At 34.9% G+C, this 21,913-nt stretch overlaps 1 protein-coding gene and 1 non-coding gene across 2 annotated transcripts in view; both read left to right on the plus strand.

Annotated features, from left to right (window-relative positions):
* LOC107146539 (phospholipid-transporting ATPase ABCA3-like) overlaps positions 1–21,913 on the plus strand; it is a 134,165-nt gene that overhangs the window by 104,577 nt on the left and 7,675 nt on the right. The window contains exons 23-26 of the mRNA XM_015490637.2: positions 5,891–6,052; positions 11,459–11,637; positions 18,503–18,628; positions 18,884–19,078. Of these exons, the coding sequence (XP_015346123.1) occupies positions 5,891–6,052; positions 11,459–11,637; positions 18,503–18,628; positions 18,884–19,078 (662 nt within the window). The remainder of the gene's footprint in view (positions 1–5,890; positions 6,053–11,458; positions 11,638–18,502; positions 18,629–18,883; positions 19,079–21,913) is intronic.
* LOC125612434 lies at positions 21,588–21,693 on the plus strand. The gene has a single exon (XR_007342796.1). It is a non-coding gene; the product is annotated as a U6 spliceosomal RNA (small nuclear RNA).

Below are 21,913 nucleotides of genomic sequence, written 5' to 3' on the forward strand. Positions count from 1 at the left end.
ATGGGGCATTCAGAAGCACCCATGGACATGAGATATTTCAGAGAGCCATATACATACCAATTGACCAGAAATAAAAAAATGAGTAAATGATTATGAACAATTGTACATCAAAAGTTAGATAACTGAGATGAAATGAGCAAATTAATAGGTACACATAGATGATTTAAACCAATTCAATAAGAAATAGAAAATCTCAATAGACCTCTAGCAAGTAAAGATACAAAATGAGTAATCAAAAACCTCACAGAAAAGACCAGATAAATTTCCTACTGAATTATACTAAATATTTAAAGATGAAAAATTGTGCTCTGTATGTGTAATAAGAACTGTAATGCATTCCACTGTTGTGTATTTAAAAAAAATAAAATCAATTAAATAAAAAAGGGACATTTAAAGTACAGGAAAAAAAGAAGAGTTAACATGAATCCTTCTCAAGTTCTAATAGCAGGGGGAAGAGTATTCCTTAACTCACTCTATGACACTAGCATCACTCTGAAAACAAAGCTAGATAAAGACATCGCAGGAAAAGAAAATAGAGACTAATGTCCTTTGTAATTATGTATAAAATCCTCAATAAAGTACTAGAAAATCAAGTACAACAGCAATTTGTAGGATTATGCCATAACCAGGAGGGATTTCTAGTAAATTTCAGATTATAAGATTAATACACTAAAATCAGTTTTGTAAAAAAGAAAGCAATTCCATTTGTCATAGCATCCAAAAGAAGTAAATACTTTAGAAAAATTCTAACCCAGGCTGGGGTTGTGACTCAGTGGTAGAGTACTTGTCTAACATGTGTGAGGCCCTGGGTTTGATCCTCAGCACCACATAGTTAAAAATCCATTGGCTACTAAAAAATATTTTAAAAAGAAAAATTCTAACCAAGGAAGTGAATAACTTGTACATTGAAAATTGCAAAGCACTACTGAAAGCAACTAAAGAGTACCTAATTAATAAATGGAAAGACATCCCATGTTTATGGATTGCATGACTTAAAAATGTTAAGGTACCAATACTAGTAAATTATCTACAGATTCAACACAATTCCTAGCAAAACACCAACAGCTTTTTTTTCCACAGAAATGTAAAAATCAGTTCTCAAAATTCATATGGAATTGCTATGGACCCTGAATTACCAAAACAATATAGTCGAAGAATAATAAAGTTCTCATACTTTCTGACTTCAAAACTGTGAATCTATAGAAATTAAAGTAGTATGGAGCATATATTATCAACTAATTTTCAACAAAGATGCCATGATCATTTAATGAGGAATGGATATTTTCAGAAAATGGTGCTAGGAAAATTGGCTCTCTGCATCTAAATAAAGTTGAACCCTATTTCACACAATATACAAAGGTTATCCCATCATATATTAATGATCTACATATAAGAGCTGAAACCATAAAACTGTTGGAAGAGAACAGACCTTGGATTTGGCAATGGGTTCTTAAACGTAAACAACAAAAGAAAAAGCAATCACCAAAAATTTAAAGAAAAAACTTTTGTGCATCAAATAAAGTAAAAAGATGGCATATAGAATGAGATAAAAGATTTTCTATTCATATATTTGATGATATAGTATCTAAAATATAATGAAATTTTATAACATAACAACAAAAAGCTATCCCAAATAAAGAATGTGAAAAGGGCTCTAAATAGACTTTTTCCCCAAGGAAGATGTACAAATGCTAAACAAGCACATGAAAAGATGCTCATATCATTAGTAGGTAGAACATAAAACTTAAAGCAAGAAAGAAGTAGCACACTTCATGTCAATTATGATAGGTATTATAGGGAAAAAACACAAATAACAAGTGTCATGAAGAATGAGAAGAAATGGATTCCTGAGCATTGTGGAAAAGAATGTGGTAGTTTTTCAACAGGTTAATGTAGAACTATCATATGACCCAGCAATCCAACTCCTAAGTATGCATCCCAAGATTTTAAAAGAAGGACTCAAAAAGACATTTGTACAAAATATAGTATGGGCAATAAATGGAACATTATTCAGCTATAAAAAGTAACCAATTTTATATGCCAATTACATCGTGGATGGACCTTGAAAATGTTATGCTAGGTGAAATTGGAGGGACCCAAAAATGCAAATATTATATGGTTCCACTTATATGAAATATCTAAAATAGGCAATCTCATATACACAGATATAGAAAAGAGATTGCCATAGTCTAGGGATAGGGATACATGGGAGTTATTGTTTAATGGATACAGTTTCTGTTGGGGAGGATGAAAACATGTTGAATAAAGTTAGTGATGACAGTTATACAACATTGTAAATGTATTTAATGCCACTGAATTGTACTCTTACCAGTTGTTATAATGATAAATATTATGTGTATTTGACCAAAGTAAAAAGATACTTAAACAACTATAAACTAATGATTTTTATAGATACAATATGTTAGGTTAAGATAGTTTCCTTCATTTGTAAGTTTAATAAGCTTTATAATGAACAGGTGTTGAATTTTAAGAAGCACTTTTTCTTTTGAATTAGTGAAAGATAATCATTTGGTTTTTCTTCCTTATTTTAATGTGGAGATATTTACTAATTGTTTGTTAATGTTAAATTGTTTCTATAATAATCAAACATTTTTATTATCCCTTATCATGCCTTTCTAGATCCAAATTGTTAATATTTTATAAAGCAATTTTTTGTTAGTGTTCATGAACCTGATTGACCTGGAATTTCCCTCCTTTATAGTGTTCTTAGATTTTAGTATTATCATTATTTTGTTCTTGCACATGAAGTTATAAAGACATCTTTTTATATTAACTAGAAGATTTTTTATGATATGTACTATTGTTGTTAAAGATATCCATTTGAGTTTGTAGATATGCCAAAGATGCTATCATTTCTATGTTCAACATGGTCCCGGAAGTTGTAGTCACTATGACAAGCCAGAAAATATAAAGTGTAATATTAGAAAGAACAAATAAAGCTTATTATTTGTAGATGGTGCTATTGTATATACGTAAAATCTAAATTAAATGCAGATAACCTGTGAAAATTAATGAGTGAGTTTTGCAAAGTTATTGTATATAATTGAGATATAAAATAGACATTATTTGTAAAAGAATATTTAAGATAACCTAACAGTAATTTGCCATGACCAGCGCCACTAAACTCGCAGTATGTCAAAGGGCGATGGGGGATTAAAAACAAATACTCACATAGTATATTCACACCAATTTGTGTCTTCATGCATGTACTCTGGATAGTAATGATCATCACATTCCACCATCATTAATTACCCCATTGAATGAATATACTATGTATACAACCAGAGATATGAAAAATTGTGCTCTTTATATGTAATAAGAATTGTAATGCATTCTGCTGTCATATATAAATAAAAAATTACATTAAAAATAAATAAAAATCAAACTGAAAAAAAAATACTCACATATGCAGATATGAAGATAAAGCTGGGATCAGGTGGAGTGCTGCTCTCTGATGGAGAAATCAGATCTAAAGAGTTATGCAAGCAATCTTTATTTATATATGTCTCATTATCAGATTAAAGACTATGCAAGCATTATTCTTTGTACTCAGGAAAGTTACAGAACTAGAAACATCTATGAGCTTTTCCACAATTGCAATGTACAATGTTAGGAGCTTTGTGTAGTGCTCAAGGAGGCCCATTGTTTAGTTACTGTTAAGTGAGCAGGCTCAGGGGTAGCAGAACTGTTGAAACATGTGGTTGTCTAGCATGAGAATTCCTCTATCTCTGTGAGCTGTGTGCCTGAGATCAAGGTTGAAGCTGATAAGACTCTTACATAGAGCCTTCTCCGGCAGGACATTACCATTGCAGATAGGCACCCTGTGCCCTTGCAAGGAAACTTTCCCAGACACCAGGTTTGCCACAACCATAACGTCATCAGAGACCCCCTCAGTCACTGTTCCCCCATTCTCTGTCACTGCTCTCTACAGTAATTCTAACAATCATGTGCAATATTTGTGTAACCCAAGGCTAGAAAACGCCATCATTTGTAAAGGCAGAGGACCCACTATAACAGTTATAAGTTGTAGACATTTTTTTTAAATCTAAAGATACTTCAAATGAAGAAAAGTAGGCAGAGGGGCTGGGGTTGTGGCTCAGTGGTAGAGCACTTGCCTAGAATGCATGAAGCACTGGGTTCAATCCCTGGGGTACCACGTACAAAATAAGCAAATAAAATAGAGGTATTGTGTCCATCTGTAAAAAAAAAAAAAAAAAAGAAAAGAAAAGAAAGAAAGAAAGAAAAAGAAAAAGAAAAGTAGACAGAAACTGGAAAGTGTCACACTTGGAATGAAAAAGCAAAATGCGAGTTTCCCTTGTCAATGGCTTTAATCCTGAGCACAGACCACAGTTTGAAGTTATAGTGTGGCTAAAACTATAATGAAACTTGTGATCTTTTTTTTTATTGGTTGTTCAAAACATTACAAAGCTCATGACATATCATCTTCCATACATTTGATTCAAGTGGGTTATGAACTCCCATTTTTTACCCCAAATACAAGTTGCAGAATCACATCGGTTACACATCCACATTTTTACATAATACCATAGATCTTAGGTTGAGAAATCAGAAGACACATTTTGAGACCACAGCAACTTGAAAGTGAAAGAAGGAAGCAAACCACAAAATGGCACTCCACATTCTCTATATATGATATGCTCAGCCCTCTATCTGATCCCTGAATACATGAGTGCAAGGTATTCTACTTATTGGTCAGTATTTAGCCAAAAGAAGAAACCTGCTGTAATGGAGGATAAATATTTAATGAATATTATCCATGTTTTTACAACACATTGTATCCCTGCCTCACTCCCAACCATATGATAATAGCTTTCAGCACTTTGTCAACTAAGGAATCATATTACTCCTCTTTATCTGGAAGATTTTCCTCTGCTCCTTGGAGGTAAGAGGATGTTTAAATGCCTTCCAGAGAGAGACTAGATAAACATTATCCTGTTGTTATTTGGGGCATCTATTTAAGTGGACAATCAGTATTCCATATTATTTCTATCTGTCAAATTATATGTATCTACACCAATTATTACCCTCTTTGCACCAGACTTGGATGACTTTACCACTTAGAGAATTTACATGGTAGGTAGAAACTTCTCTTTCTTTGTCATCTGTCATCCTCACTCATTGGCCACATTTCTTATGTCAGAAAGTCTTATGAATAGTCTTTTTACTCAGAGTTATTGATTTATCTTTATTCCCAATGATCTGAATTCAGTCTTCAGTGACAATTCAGAACCTTAGTACTTAACTATGTTTCATGTTTCCTCATGTATATCCATCAACTATTATATATCTTTAATAGAGAAACCTCTATTAACTTTGTTTCTTTGACAATATATCTCCTTTCAACTGATAAAATATTCCTTATATTTTCCCTACCATTGAGTTCTAGGATAAATTTCTCATCACAACTTGCTTCTTTATTGAACACATAGGATAGAAATAAGAGAAATTATCAATATTAATTTCCTGTTCACATCAGATGACAGGAAAACAGATTATAATGGACATCAACTTTTTCCTAAAAGGATTTTCCAGAATTGCAATTATCAGTGCAAACTATGTTTTGAAGATATCAAAGGTAGTATAATTCCCAGCAAGCAACTGAAGTTTTTGTGAAAACAGTATTATGGCTTTATAATTTCTCAGTTTAATTTGACCAACTTAGGGAGATATTATTTTCCTGGGAGAGTTCATTTATTTATTTATTTGTTTGTTTATTTATTTAGGTGCTGGGGATCAAACCCAGGGTCTTGTACATACAAGGCAAGCACTCTACCAGTTGAGCTATATCCCTAGCCCAATAGTTCATTTTAGATGGAACATGCTAATGTTATCTTCTTTTTAATTAAAGGCTATAAAGCTGCCAGGAAAAATGTCGTACTTAATATGTTGACACTGATACCTATGTATAACTTTGGGATGAGCATCCTAAAATTTTATGATCTTGAAGAGACAAAGAAATTGTGTGCCTCCTTACCAGAAATGGCTAACACCCCAAGATGTAGTAAAGAAAGTGAGTATCTGTTACTTCCCAAGTCTCATCAGAGTTATTAGTAACAACTTATGCAGTGTAAATAACTCTTCTTACATTATTGTGAATTTTTTCATTAACATATCAAGTTATGTGATGTAATCATCATTTTGAGGGAAATAAAAACCTTGCACAAATATAAATAACTTGTGCTATTACACAAAAATTTGTACAAGATCGAGCTAAGATTCAAAAAATGTTTAAATGTAAAATATGTACATAATGCATCTTCTCTATGAGAAAAGACTTCCATGGTGAGGATCTAATTGTAATCTGTGTTGTATTTGCATTTTCTGTCATCCCTCTTCCCCTCTGTTATGGTTTGGATGTGGGGTGTCCCCCAAAAGCTCACATGTGAGACAATGCAAGAAAGTTCATAGAAGAAATGATTGGATTCTAAGAGCCTTAACTGAATCAGTGAATTAATCCCCTGATAGGGATTAACTGGTAACTGAAGTTGTAGGGTGTGGCTGGAGGAGGGAGGAATTGGGGTGTGGCTTTGGAGTATATGCTTGTATCTGGCAAGAGTCTGTCTCTCTGTCTGCTTTCTGATCATAATATGAGACTAAGTTTCAGACTAAGACCTCTGAAACTGAGCCCTCAAATAAACTTATCCTCCTCTATGGTCATTATGGTCAGGTTTTTTTAATCACAGCAGTGAAAAAGCCTGAGTAAAACACTCTCCACACTAGTTTTGAGGGAAAGGTGCAAAATTAATTAATTCAGTGAAAAGAAATGAATAAACATTCATGTCAACTTCAGAAATCCCCAGTAGGGACCCTGTGTCAGTTATTACATATTTCTGCAGTATTTTCATATCACTGGGGAAAAGAGAATGTGGGAAAGAGAAAATGTAAGACAGATTCTCCATATGGGGCAGCACAGAATTAAAACAGTTGTACTCCAAATGCAGATATTCCAATAAGCTTAAGTGGATGGGTCCTGGGGAAAAATTGAGAAGAGAGAGCTCCCATGTATAGTGTAGTAAAAGGATAAGACAGAATAAGGTTATAATCATGTGTGTTGTTTCCATGCATAATCCAAGAAATAAATGAGAGCATAAAACAGATTAGATGTGTCACACACAAAAAAAGCTGTATAGTTCATAAAGTTGTAAGAAGGAATTGAGAAATTCAAAGTCAAAATTGAGAGTACTGAAAAGTAGACAAATCCACAATGATAATTTGGATATTTCAATATTCTTCTATGAAAAGACCTGATAGAACAGGAGTTTGAAAGTCAGAAGAGATATAGGAGATTTGATTAATTCTAGTAATCAATTAGACCAAATTGACATTTTCATCAACAGTACTCAAAAGCAGCAGAATTCATTTTTTTCATGTGTACATAGAATACTCACTAATATACAGCATTAAATAGCTGTCTTCAATGAATTTAAAAGCTCTGAAATGACTCTGTGTGTATACAATTATTTGAAAAATTTTCAGATACCTGTTATTAACTTAGTTCATAAAAGACATCTAGAAAAATCTCAAAAGAATTGGAAATTATATAACATACTATCTCTTTTGGATAGTAGTCGTCCTTACTAGAGGAGGTGAAATTATTATGGTTTTGATTTGCATTTCCCTGATGATTATTGATGTTGGGCATTTTTCATATACTATTGTCCAATCAATGTCTTCCTTTGAGAAGTGCCTGTTTAGGTTTGCTGCCCATTCTTTATTGGTATTCACTTATTTCTGCTATTGAGTTTTTCAAGTTCCTTATATATTCTGGATACTCTTATCAGATGTATAATTTAATTTTTTCCACATTCTTCTGATTGTTTGTTCACTCTAGAAGCATTTTAATTTGATATTATCCCATTTGTCAACTTTTGCTTTTGCCCAGTTCAATGTCCTGAAAAATTCCCTTTATTTTTTTCCTACAAGTTTCATAGTTTTCAGGTCTTACACTTAAGTCTTTAATTCATTTTTTAGTTAATTTTTTGTATATTATAAGAAATAAGGGTCTAGTTTTATTCTTCTGCATGTGAATATCCAATTTTCCCACCACCATTTGTGGAAGAAATCGTTCTATCTTCATTGTGTGTTCTTGAGTTTGTCAAAAATCAGCTGAAATTGTGTAGGGTTATTTCTGAGTTCTTTATTATACACTGTTGGTCTATGTGTCTTTTTATGCCAATACCATGAATAGTTTTCTTTTTGTTTTGTTTTGTTGATTATACCGGTGCAGTACATTTTGGAATCTGATAGCCCTGATGCTGTCAGCTTTGTTCTTTTGCACAGTATTGCTGTGGCTATTCAGGGTCTGTTGTGGCTCCATACCAACTGCAAGATTTTTTTTTCTAATTAAGTGAAAAATGGCATTAGTATTGTGATGGGGAAGTATTGAATCTGTAGATCACTTTCAGTAATATGGACAATTCAACAAGATAAATTCTTCCAATCCATGAATATGGGATATCTTTTCATGAATTCTCTTCCGTTTCTTTCATGAGTTTTTATCATATAAGTCTTTGTTTCACCTCTTCTGTTGAATTTATTTCTAGTTATTTTATTTTTCATAGCATTGTTCTCTTGATTTCTTTTTCTAATATCTATTAGCATATAAAATGCTACTGATTTTTGTTTGTTGATTTTGTATCCTGCAACTTAATTGAATTTGTTAATTCCAGTTTTTTAGTGAATTCTTCACAATTTTCTATATAAAAGCTGATGTCTGCAAACAATGATAGTTTGATTTCCTCCTTTATAATTTGCATGCCCTTTACTTTTTTCTCTTGCCTAATTGCTTTGAATAATTCTTCCTATACTTTGTGGAATAAAACTGGTGAAAGTGGGAATCATTGTCAGAAGAAAATATGTCAATTTTTCCCAATTCAGAATGATGTTAACTGTGGGTTTGTCATATATGGCCTCTATTTGTTGAGGCATTTCGCTTATATATTTAAATTGTTTCTATCATGAATGGGCATATATCACAATTAGTGGTATATGCATGTTAAACCATCCATATTTCCCATGATGAATCAATCCCACTTGGTCATAATGAATGAGCTTTTTAATGTGCTATTGAATTTGGCTTACTAGGGTTTTTTATTTTTTTAGCACTGATTGAACCCAGTATAAATATAAATATACTTTTTATTATGAAACAGGGTCTCACTGAGTTGCTTAGGGCCTTGCTAAGTTGCTGAGGCTGGCTTTGAACTTGCAATCCTCCTGTGTTAGCCTCTAGAGCTGCTGGAATTACTGGTGTACACCACCATGCCTGGCTTTTGCTAGTATTTTATTGAGGATTTTTGCATCATTTTTAGCTATTGTTTTGTCCTCATTTGGTTTTGCTATCAAGATAATGCTAGCATTATGGAATGACTTGAGAAAAATCCCTTCCTCTTTGTTTTTAAAAAAGTTTGAGAGGGATTTGTATAAGTTCTTCCTTATTGTTCAGTGAAATTGTTCTGTGAATCAATTAGATTTTGGCTTTTACTTTGATAGAAAAGATTCAGTATCACTGTTTGTTATTTATCTGTTCAGGTTTTTCTAATTCTTCACAGTTCAACTTTGGTAGCTTGTATGTATCCAGAAATTAATCCATTTCTTCTGAATTTTCCTTGTCAGGTATTTTGATTATACTGATACAAAGCTGACGGACATATGTGATGAATACATCTTTGGGTTTTATTTAGCTGAAGATCTCTATGCTTCTAATATCTAGATGTTGGCTTCCTTAATCAGTTTGGGAAATTTTCATCCAATATTTCTTTATTGTTTTTTTTTCTCCTCTAGTTTGATAATTTCAAATGTTCTGTTTTCAAGCTCACTGATTATTTTTCAGCTTAATTGAGCTTCAAAGTTTTCTGTTGCATTTTAAAATGCAGACATTGTAGTCTTCATCTTTAAGATTTCTGTTTTTTTAGTAGTTTCTATCACTTTGTCAAACTCCTCATTTTGTTCATTATTGTTTTCAGTTTCCTTTAATATTTTATCTGTATATTCTTGGAGTTTACTAACTTTAAAAAAAATTTTAGTTGTAGATGGACATAATACCTTTATTTTATTTATTTATATCTGATGCTGAGGATGAAACCCAGTGCCTCATATGTGCTAAACAAGGGCTTTACCACTGAGCTACAACCCCCACCCACTCACTGAACTTTCTAAAGGTGATTATTCTGAATTATTTTACTGACATTTCATAAACCTCCCTTTCTCTAGGGTCCATTGTTTGTTAGAGCTTTGTTTGGAGACTCTGTTTTAGAGGTGTTATAATTCCCTAAATCCTATGTCCTTACTTTAAGGTTTACTCATTGGTAGAGGCCAGCACCTTTTCTGGCTTTTGCAGGTATTCTTTGAAAATGATAGTCCTTCATTATTTATAGCAGCATATGATTCTGGCTGAGTCAGCCATTAATGTCCCTTAGCTGGTAGAGCTTGCTTTTATGTTCTCTTTGCTGCTGCCTTTGCTCTGAATTCAGGTTTGGCAGCTGGCTCTGTTCTGCTATCTAGCAAGACTACTGGTTGTAGTATGTAACAAGACTGGGGTTCTAAGTGAACAGTGCAATTGCCAGTGATGTGGCTAGGCCAGAGTGTGTGTTTTCTGGTACTGTGGTAGTCTTGTTCTTTCTGAGTAGGATCTGAATTGTGGCGCTTTAAGCCATGGGATGCGCTATTTAAATTCCCAGGTTTGGTTTTATCCCACTCTGGGCAAAGTCTAGAGGTGTTCTTCTGGGAAGACATTTTAACCTTCAAATGCGGCCTATTAGCTTTTGGAATTTGCCATGGGGGCCTTTTTCCCTCCATGGGAGACCCCAGGTTATAGGGTGATGCTACATCTCAAAAATGGCTGTCTAGGAATCATGGCCAAGATTGGCTATGCCAGTGGGCTATGTTGTTTTTTAGTGAAGTACCACTTCTGGCAGGCACACTGTACTTTCACTAAAATGGCTTGCTGAGCTCCGTAAGCTCTGCTTACTTGCTTTGTTTCTATCTGGCCCAGTATGGTTTAGACCATTCAGTTTTTCTACTAGAATCTCAATTGAGAGTTGAGAACCAAAATGGATTTACCCTGCTTCCCATGTACTCTTTTCCCTCTGGAGAAACTGTGGGCCATCAGGATTCCTCTCTGTGTGATGGTGTGCCACCCGGCTAGAAAAGCAGGGAGGGATGTGGTCCAAGGAAGACCCTTTCTCTTACCCTATCAATGAGGATTTTTATTAATCCCAGGGAGCACACTCAGTCTTATTCTTACATTTTGAGTGTTTTACCAAGGTGTTGTTTTCCATTGATAATTGCTAGGATGCATCCATGGGGGTGGGGAGTGAAGGTTAGAATCTTCTTCTCAACCTTCTTAGTGGCCTCTCATTATGTTAACTTTTATTAAGTGATCCTATATATTTTTTGTTGTTGTTCTTGTCACCAGAAATTGGAATTTCTGTATATAGTATGGAGGAAAATGGAATTGGAAAGTATGTAATTGCAATGGCTGTCACAGGATTTCTTTACATCCTCTTGACTTTCCTTCTGGACACCGTCTCATGGAATGTGAGAGCCTTAGTGTATCGCTCTGTTTTATTTGGCATCTTCAAGAAAATTAATAAGGTGAGTACTTGAGCGTGGACCTTAGAGACAAAAAGTGTATCTCTACACATGCTTAGCTCTATTACTGGATATAGGAAAATAAGTCAATCCATATTGACTGGGCTATATATGAATCAGAGATCTTAATAATCATAATTTGAACTTATGGTTTCTAAACATTGTGACCTCCATCAATTAGAACATTGTTTTTAATGGATTGTTTATAACATAAAGCTCTCCCTTGAATACCTCCTATGACAGAGACTCATTTCCTGCCAGTGCTTTTCCTTCATCCGAATTGGCTCTGGATATTTATTTTAAAAACTCTTAGGTTCTCGTAGAACACATATTTAATGTCAAGACTCTAAAGCAGTTGTTGACATACTTCAGCATTTATTATAATCACCTGTAGAGCTTATGAAACCTATAAATTGCTAGTCTCTGTCCTCTGATATAGTACCTCTAGAGTATGTCCTGAAAATTTCCATGTGTAACACATCCCCAGGTGATTCTTCTGCTACTGTTCCACATTTGGAGAACCAAAATCTTCAGAGGAAAGAAAAGTATGAGGCAGGGTGGCCGGGGCGGGGGTGGGGGGGAGCCTCTTTGTTACCAAAATACATGAAACTGCGTAACTGTTCCATAAGACCTCAGTCTCAGTTCTTGCCACTTCAATGTGGCTTTTCTTCATATTGCCCAGCACAGGCCTGACTCTGAAGGTACTCAAGAAAATGTGTGTGAAGAAGAAATAAATAGTGGAATTAGGTGAAGCATGAAAAACAGATTATCCAGTATATGCCTCTAGAGGCCCATCACTGGTGACACCAGTGGACTCAGCATCTGGCATCTAAAGCCTATGATAATATTCTGTTCAGCTGAGGTATTAACCTACAAGATGAAGTAGGGCGTTTTCCAGTGGGTAAGCAGAACCTAGGGACATGGGAGTCAGGACAAGTCAACAAGCAAATAACTGGTTATCAGTAGTAACATTGCTCATAGGAAGCAAAGTCTGATGCCCCACTCTGAGGTTGTCGTACATTCCAAAGATGTTCCTCAGGTACCCATTATGTGCCTGGTATCACATTAGAAATTGTACAGCATTCAGACTCCTTAAAGGGGTCCAGGAAGAGAAGCAATAGATCCTAGGACTTGAAGGAGATATGAAAGGAGACCTCCACAGATGTGTAAAGACCCCAGCCTTAGGATGGGAGCTAAGCTAGAGATCAAATACCAACCAGGGAAATACGAGTTCTGATAAAAGGAAGGAAGTATAAGATGTTGAAATTGTATCTAGGAGGCACCAACAACAAGCTACAGGCTTTGGGTAATACTTGAGGAAAGTGAATTCAAGGCAGAGGGGTCAGTTTATGTGTAGACAAAGAGGTAGAGAATATTCAAAGAGCTACAAAGAAGTTACTGAGTCTGGAACCAAGTTCAGGTATTGTCAGGTAGTATAAGATGCATGCAGAAAATGACAGGAGCCAAGTGTCAGGGAAAGCCTCATAAGTGCTAGGCTGAGGATCTTCTACTCCATTCTGAAACAATGAAGAATAGTTGAGGAATTTATTAACATAAATGTTTTTAAATATTTTTTAGTTGTCAATTTTATTTTATTTATTGATACATGGTGCTGAGAACCGAACCCAGTGCCTCATGCATGCTAGGTAAGCGCTCTGCCACTGAGCCACAACCCCAGCCCTTGACATAAATTTGTTTATAATTTCTTTTTATTTTGTATTTAGTGTTTGTAAGGCAATTGTGTTTTCCCCAAACTCAACCCCCATTTTATTCCCTTTTTATTTTATAAACTTTGTATTTCTTTTTTAAATTTTTTATTTATATGTGACAGTGGAATGCATTTCAATTCTCATTACACATATAGAGCACAATTTTTTATATCTCTGGTTGTATACAAAGTATATTCACACCAATTCATTTCTTCATACATGTACTTTGGATAATAATGTCCATCATATTCCACCATCGTTTCTAGCCCCATGCCCCCCTCCTTTTCCCTCCCACCCCTCTGCCCTATCTAGAGTTCATCTGTTCCTCTCATGCTCCTCCCTCTCTCTTCCCCACTGTGAATCAGCCTCCTTATATCAGAGAAAACATTTGGCATTTGTTTTTTGAGGACTGGCTGACTTCTCTTAGCATTATCTTCTCTAACTCCATCCATTTACCCACAAATGCCATGGCTTTTATTCTCTTTAATTGCTAAGTAATATTCTATTGTGTATATATGCCACATTTTTTGATTAGCCTTACTAAACTGTTTACCAATTTTATTAATCTCTCCTGAACACCCACTTCGTAAATTTTTACTTCTTTGCTGCATATTTTTTTCCATTTCACTGTTTTTTTTTCCTGTTCTATTTTCTTATGAGGCCAAAAAAATCCTTTTTTTGGTCTTTTTAGTTATACATGACAGTAAAATGTATTTTGACATATTTTACATACATGGAGCACAACTTACCATTCTTCTGGTTGTACATGAGATAGAATTACATTGGTCATGTATTCATATATGAACATAGGAAAGTAATGTATGATTCATTCTACTATCTTTCCTATTCCCGTTCCCCCTTCATTCCCATTTGTATAATTCAAAGTACTTCTGTTCTTCCCTAACCTCTGCCCCCTTATTGTGAGTTAGTATCCACCTATCAGAGAGAATATTCAGCCTTTGGTTTTTGGGGATTGGATTATTTCACATAGCATGATATTCTCCAGTTCCATCCACTTACTGGCCAATGCCATAATTTCATTTCTCTTTATGGCTGGGTAATATTCACTTGTTTAAATATACCACGTTTTCTTTATCCATTCATTTTTTAATGGGCATCTAGGCTGGTTCCATAGTTTTGCTATTGTAAATTGAGCTGCTATAAACATTGATACAGCTATGTCACTATAGTACTGCTAATTTTTAGTCCTTTGGGTATACACCAATGAGTGGATAACTGGGTCAAATAGTGGTTCCATTTAAAGTTTTCTAAGGAATCTCCATACTGCTTTCCAGAGTGGTTTTACCAATTAGATGCAAAAATTCTTAACAAATATATTAGTGGTTTGAATTCATGATCTGGCAAAGTATACTCCAAAAATGTAAGAATAGTGGAACATTATAAAATCAATCACCACATTATCATAAAATATGGACAATGAGAAAAAAATAAAATTTTGAAAAATTTAGTAAAATGATTTTAGGGGAGTGGGTGTGTACCGGGGATTGAACTCAGGGGCACTTGACCACTGAGCCACATCCCCATCCCTGTTTTGTATTTTATTTAGAGACAGGGTCTCACTGAGTTGCTTAGCACCTCACTTATTGATGAGGCTGACTTTGAACTCATGATCCTCCTGCTTCAGCCTCTCAAGCTGCTGGGATTACAGGCATGCACCACCATGACTAGCTAGTAAAATGATTTTATAAAATCCAGTTAATTATAAATTTCAAGAGAAACTAAAAATAGAAGGGAATTTTCTCAGTCTGATAAAGGTATCTATAACAGCTATGAAAATATGCAGCAAATATTGTAATTCTTGAAAGTCTTCCTTCCAGGTCAGAATAATGTAAGCATTCCCAATTCTCTATAACAGTTTTCTGCAGGGTTTAGTCAGTGTAATAAGGCATGAAAAAGAAATGATATGCATAAAAATTGAAAAGAGATCACGACTATAATAATTTAAACAAATATATAGATAAGTATTGGAACAAATATTTCGAAATAAAAAGCCAGAATCTTTAAAATAAATGAGTAATGAAGACAGACAAATAGAATAGTGCATCAGTAAACAACATGAATAATAAAAGAACCACACACTTTTCTTTAAGTGTTGCTATCTTCTTCAGCTAGGAATTTGTTAGGAATGCAAAGTTTTGGCCCTCATCCCAGACCTAGTGAATTAGAAGCTTTTGTGGTATAAATCAACATTCCATGTTTTAACATGCCGTCTAAGTATTTCTGGTGCAACTTAATTCTGAGAATAACTAGAATAGAATATAAAGAAATAAATACACAAATATGTGGTCATCTGACATGACGAAGCTGACATATAATGCAATGGGGAAAGGATGTTTTCAAAAAAATGGTGTTCCTTCTGTTGACTATGTATGTGGAAAAGTAATAAACTCTAACTCCTTCCTTACAGTTGTAGATGGATGACTCTTTTTGTGAACTAAACATAAAAGGCAAGACAGTAAAGCTTTAGAAAAAATGTAGAAAATAGCTTGACCACTGAGCCACACAAAGACACTGTTAAGTGAGTAAAAAGGCAAGTCACAGAGTGGAAAGAAAATTTTAATTACACATCAGTGAGAAGAAGGCAAACAATCCAATTTCAAAGACTTGGACACTGACTTCACACACAACCAAAAAAATTCCAAATGTCTGATAAACATATGTAAAGGTGTACAAAGCCACTGAGGGACATTATGGTATACCCATCAAAAATGCTAAGGGTTGAAGATGCAGAACAATTAGGAATGTAAGTTGATACCCCTTTGGAAAACTGCTTAGCATTGTCTTCTAAAGCATCCTTTATATGCCTATTAACATATGCAACATTATGACCCAGCATTCCCTTCTAGGTGGATACCCAATGGAAATAAATACTATTTGCCCACTAAAAGACATGTAGTTCTAGACATTCTAACAATGTTCATATACTATTATCCATAATAGAAAAGGAAGAAAATCACATGTTTATCAATATTATAATGGATTAAAAATGTCTATTTTTTTTACAATAGAGTACAATCATGAGAAGGAAGAGCCTGTAACTCGTGTAAACAGCATAGAATAATTCCACAAACATGATATTATACAAAAGAAACTAGACACAAACCTATATGCAATAAAATTTCACTTAAATAAAGTTCAAGTACAGGTAAAACTAACATGTAATAAGTATGTATGGTGTTATAAATCAGAATCATAGTTCCTTTGGGGGGTAATGTTCTTTTATTTATCTAGGATGGTTTCACTGGTATTATTGTAAGCTGCATACCTTGTGAAAATTCATTAAGATGTAGATTTATGACTTATGTACTTTGCTGTTATTTTTCAATAGCTTAGACTAAAATTGACATTCAAAGTTGTAAGCAAAAAGAACTGAAAGAGGAGCAGACCTCAGTGGATCAGCAAGCTTTCTTTATTAAGCAGCAGTGGAATGGCACATTTTTAGGGGAGAAAATGGAAACTGGTTACAAGAGGGGGGATCTCTCTTTTATACACTTTGGTTAGAGTTAATCGTAGCAGAATATTTAGTGTGACTTAATCATCAGAGTCCTAGACATGCTGCTGGAAGTCAGGAAACTAGGTGTGCAGGTTCAAAGTCTAAATCAGGAAAAAAGTTGGAACCCATTGTTACTGGGATGAAAGTCCAGAGCCCAGAGCCCATTGTTTGCCTTCTCCACCCGGGACCCATCCTTTCTCTCTGGGGGTTGTTGTTCCATATCCTTCAAAAGTATTCAAGCTATTTTGCACTAAGATTGAGTAATATCTGTAGTTTAGATAATTAAACTAATGTTGATTTATTAGTTTTGATCAATGTACCAATGTTATATATATAAGTGTTAGGAAAATGGTAAAATGTATACTGGAACAGTGCTATAAAGATTCTATAATCACAATTCTTTTGAAATAAAAAGTTTAAAGTAAAACAAGACTGAAATAAAAAAGAACTATGGCACAAGTTGAGAGTTGCCTTTCCGCAACTTGCCTTGCCCAACTCATCCTCTCTCTTCCCATTATAAGTCTTTTTTTTTATTGGTTGTTCAAAACGTTACAAAGCTTTTGACATATCTATTTCATACATTTGATTCAAGTGGGTTATGAGCTCCCATTTTTACCCTGTATACAGTCTTCTGATAAATTCCTATCTATTTTTTTTTTCAATTTAACTCAGACATTTCCTGCATAAAGCTGTTCCTGGTTTCCCTTTTTCTCTAAGAAAATAGTTAATCTTTCCCCTATTTTAAGAATATATCTCACATACACACACACACACACACACACACACACGCACGCACACACACACACCTTCTAGAATATATTTTATTATTAATAAGTGACATTTGGCCACAATTTCTGACATCTGTTGTGGTTTAACTTTTTTTTTTTTTTTGTGGTCTCTACCTTGATGAGAACATGCTGCTTGCTCATGACTGGGAGCCTGGTTTTGAACTTTGGAAATAGGGAGTAAGTTTATATATGAGAGCTGCAGCAATGTGTAGGAAGTCTCTTGGAAATGGCTCAAACTTTCTGTATTTACATCATTGAAATTGCTAGCACAAAAGGACCAGGCCAGATGCAAACTTCACAGATTAGCAAAAGCCTTTATTTAGGGACAGAATCACACCTCTGATGGACCCACTTTTCTGGTGGAAAATGAGCCACTGGCCAAAGGGGGAGTCTGCACTTATATAGGTTACACTGAGAGGTGACTTAATGAGCATGTCAGTTTGGGCACTCAGGAATTTGGGATCTGTTTTATTGGGTGAGATGGGCGTGGTCTGGGGTTAGCCGTCAGTACCTGGGGTTTATCTTTATTGGGCCAGATGGAGGGTCTGGGGTCAGCAGTCAGTATCTGAAAAAGAATTTGTTTTGGGAAGGATCAATGCTTTGGCTTCTTTCCAGAGACTGTCATTCCAGACTTGAGAGATATCTCCTGCTGGGGCCTGTTTTGTCACTGGGAAAGAATGTATTGGGAAAGAAACGATGTATTTCCTTCTCCTTCATTCCCTCTCCCCAGGCCACGCTATTTTGTGGTTTGTCATTTTCTATATTCAATAGAAATCATCCTCCTGTTTTTGCCTCCCTAAATTCAACTAGTCTAGGCCAGGTGCTTCAAAGATATCCACCACTGATTTTTGTCATAGGAAACAGTGTCCAAAGAATTTTCTGGGGAATCTGACGATGAAGATGTACAAAATGAGAGACAGAGAATCGTGGAGCAGCCTCTTGAATCACTGAATTCCACAGTGGTTATTAAAGAACTCACCAAGGTAACATCATTCAGTGGTCAGCAATGCTAGCTTCATCCATGTGGTTCTGTGGGATCTACAGGTCTACGGGTGTTCTCCTAGTAGATCCTCTGAAACTCTCTGAGGTCCATGGTGGCCCAAGGTATTGATTATATTTGACAAGTATACATATATACACCTACATGTATAATACATATCTATACACACAAATACATACATTCACATGTGTGTGTATATGTGTGTGTAAATTTGTATTGTGTTTTCTTTATTTTTAAGATATATTTTCAATGTCCACCCATTCTGGCTGTGAGAAACATCTCTGTTGCCATCCAAGAGGAGGAGTGTTTTGGATTGCTTGGATTAAATGGGGCTGGAAAAACTTCTACCTTCCAGATTTTGACTGGAGAACATATTGCTACTTCTGGAGATGTGTTCATTAAAGGTTTTAGCATCACCAAAAATATCCTAAAGGTAAGATTCAATTAGTGTCTGTGAGAAGCATGTCAACTTGGGAGTGCAGGTAACAGACAAGTGGAGGGAGATCACAGATGGCAATCATTATAGGCGTTGATATTGATTCTGGGGACTCAGCCAGTGCATTTTGGAGAGAGAAATATATTCTTAGGGAAAGATATTCAGGTAGGAAAAATCACTTTACCCTGAGAATCTAAGTCAAGAATAGACAAGTTCTCTCAACAGTTCTTCTAACATATTCTAGATAATGTGCTTGATCTATAAAAAATAAATTTGACTTGTAGTTTCTGGTCCAGTATTTAAGAAGTTTGCTGCTCTGATCTTAACAAGTAAAAATCTCAACAAACTGAAAAAAACTTTTTAGATCATAAGAGAAATGAGATTATAGGGCCAAGCATTACCACCAAAACTGTAGATGCTGAGAAGTGAATACAGAGAATCACAACTTACCTGACCCAAAACTCACAGTGGCTGCACTACATTACATTTGCTCCATCAGTGTTTGGGGATTCCAATTTTTCTAGTACTTGCTGATATTATCAATTATGTTCATATTTGATATTGATTTGGGTTTATTTTTGCTCTTCTTTTCCAGTAAAATCATGTAATGCTATAAATTTGTCTCTGCATTGCTTTACCTACATCCCACAAATTTTCATAGTTGTATTTTCATCATATTAAAAATATTACATAACTTATTCTTAAAACTCTCTTTTTGACCCATGGAAGTATATTGTTTAATTTTCAAGTTATTTTTTGTTTATCCCCAAAATGTATGTTTTTCAGAGTCTACAGTCTAGGTTGGTGATTGTTGTGGTTTGGGTATGAGGTATCCCCCAAAAGCTCCGGTTAATAATGTAGGAGTATTCACAGGCAAATTATTGGATTATGAAAACTCTAACCTATTTAATTCATCCTAGTTTGAGTGAACTGCTGGGTGGCAACCATAGACAGTTGGGGGTATGTTTGGAGGAGAATGGGTCACTGGGGGTGTGCCCTAGATGGGTTGTTCTGCCTAAGCCTCTTCCTCTTTTTTCTCATGGTGGTCCTCCTCTTCCTCTTTCTCTTCCTCTTCTCCTCCCCCCCTCACCATGAGTTGAGCAGCATTCCTCCCTGGGCCTTTCTCCCCATGATGTGTTGCTTCACCCAGTTCCAGAGCAATGTATTGGCTGTGTATGGACTGAGACCTCTGAAACCATGAGATCCAGATAAATTCTCCCACCTCTGAACTGCTCTAAACAGGTATTTTGGTCACAGCAAAGTAAAAGGTGACTAAAAGACCAGTTACTATCTTTCAGCATATTGAAAATATTATTCCTCTCTTTTTTCCCTCTTGATTCCTTTGACTTCTGATAAAGTTATCTGTCACTTGGTCCTTTGAAAGTAGTGTTATTTTGGGGGGAGAGGGGCTTTTGGTATTTTCTCTTTGTCTTTGCTTTGCAGCACTCACACTATGGTGTATTGGAGGAGCAGATTTTATATTTATTGTTTGAAGATTTGTTGGCATTCTTTTATCCTACATTTCCTTCTTTGTTTTTTTTTTAGAGAGAGAGAGAGAGAGAATTTTTAGTATTTATTTTTTAGTTATTGGCGGACACAACATCTTTGTTGGTATGTGGTGCTGAGGATCGAACCCGGGCCGCACACATGCCAGGCGAGCGTGCTACCGCTTGAGCCATATCCCCAGTCCTCCTTCTTTGTTTTTAAAATATTTCTTCTGCTTTATTCTCTTTCTTCTTTCCTTTTATGAATCCAGTTATTTGTCAGATATCTTTATAATATTCTCCATATCTTTGCTTTCAGATTTTCCATATTTTATCTCTTTATACTGCCTTCAAGGTAATTTCTTCTGATTTTTTCCAATTCATAATGCTTTCTTCAGCTATATCTAATCTTGTTAAATTCAGTCATTTAGTTTATGCAGTCTTTTCAGATATAGTATTTCTCATTTTTAGATGTTCTTTTATTTTAGTCAGCTAAGTGTATATGCTTTTCTGTTGCTTAGATATTGTCAAATTTTTCATTTATTTTTTTAGCAACAGATCTTGTTAAGGGTTTTAAGTGCATTCATTGTACTTTCAGGTTTTCTTTTGTGTTTAGAATTCTTCAGAATAAATTGGGAGACATTAAAATTAGTTTCTTATTTACTAAAATGAGTAAACATAGTAGTTTTCTCATGGGAGAATGCTAATTGCAATATCTAAGGTTATCAAAGAATTGTTTCTGTTGCCTGTCATTTCGGGTATTTGTCATTTTTGGTTACTTGTTAACTTGTGCACTGAATTATTCTTTTTTTTTAACTCTTTCTTCCTCCCTCCCTCCCCCGCTCTCTCTTTCTTTCTTTCTGTTGGGGATTGAACCCAGGGCCTTGTACATTCAAGGCAAGCACTTTACCAACTGAGCTATATCCCCAACCCCTGAATTATTCTTTGAATCTATGTTACGCTGCCTCTAAAACATTATATTTGAGAGTAATTTGAGACCTTTCAAAAAGAAGAGAGTTTGAGTGCTTGCTTCGGTAGCACATATACTAAATTTGGTATGATACAGAGAAGATAGCATGGCCCCTGTGCAAGGATGACACGCAAATTCATGAAGTGTTCCATATTTTTAGGCCAGCCTACTGAGATGTTTTCCATCATCATTTAACCAGCAATGGTTCTAAAAGTTTTCCTTTTAATGATTGTATTAACTTTTGAGCTTAAGTAGTATTTTTTTTTTCTTAAGGCTATCTTAGAGCACACTGGCTGAATGTTGGCATGTGTAGCAAAGTGTTTACTTTCTTTAAATAACCAACTCTGTAATAGTCCTTTATATTTCTAGCAGTCTATG

The sequence above is a fragment of the Marmota marmota genome, unplaced genomic scaffold (genome assembly GCF_001458135.2).
Source record: "Marmota marmota marmota unplaced genomic scaffold, marMar, whole genome shotgun sequence".
Lineage (NCBI taxonomy): Eukaryota > Metazoa > Chordata > Mammalia > Rodentia > Sciuridae > Marmota > Marmota marmota.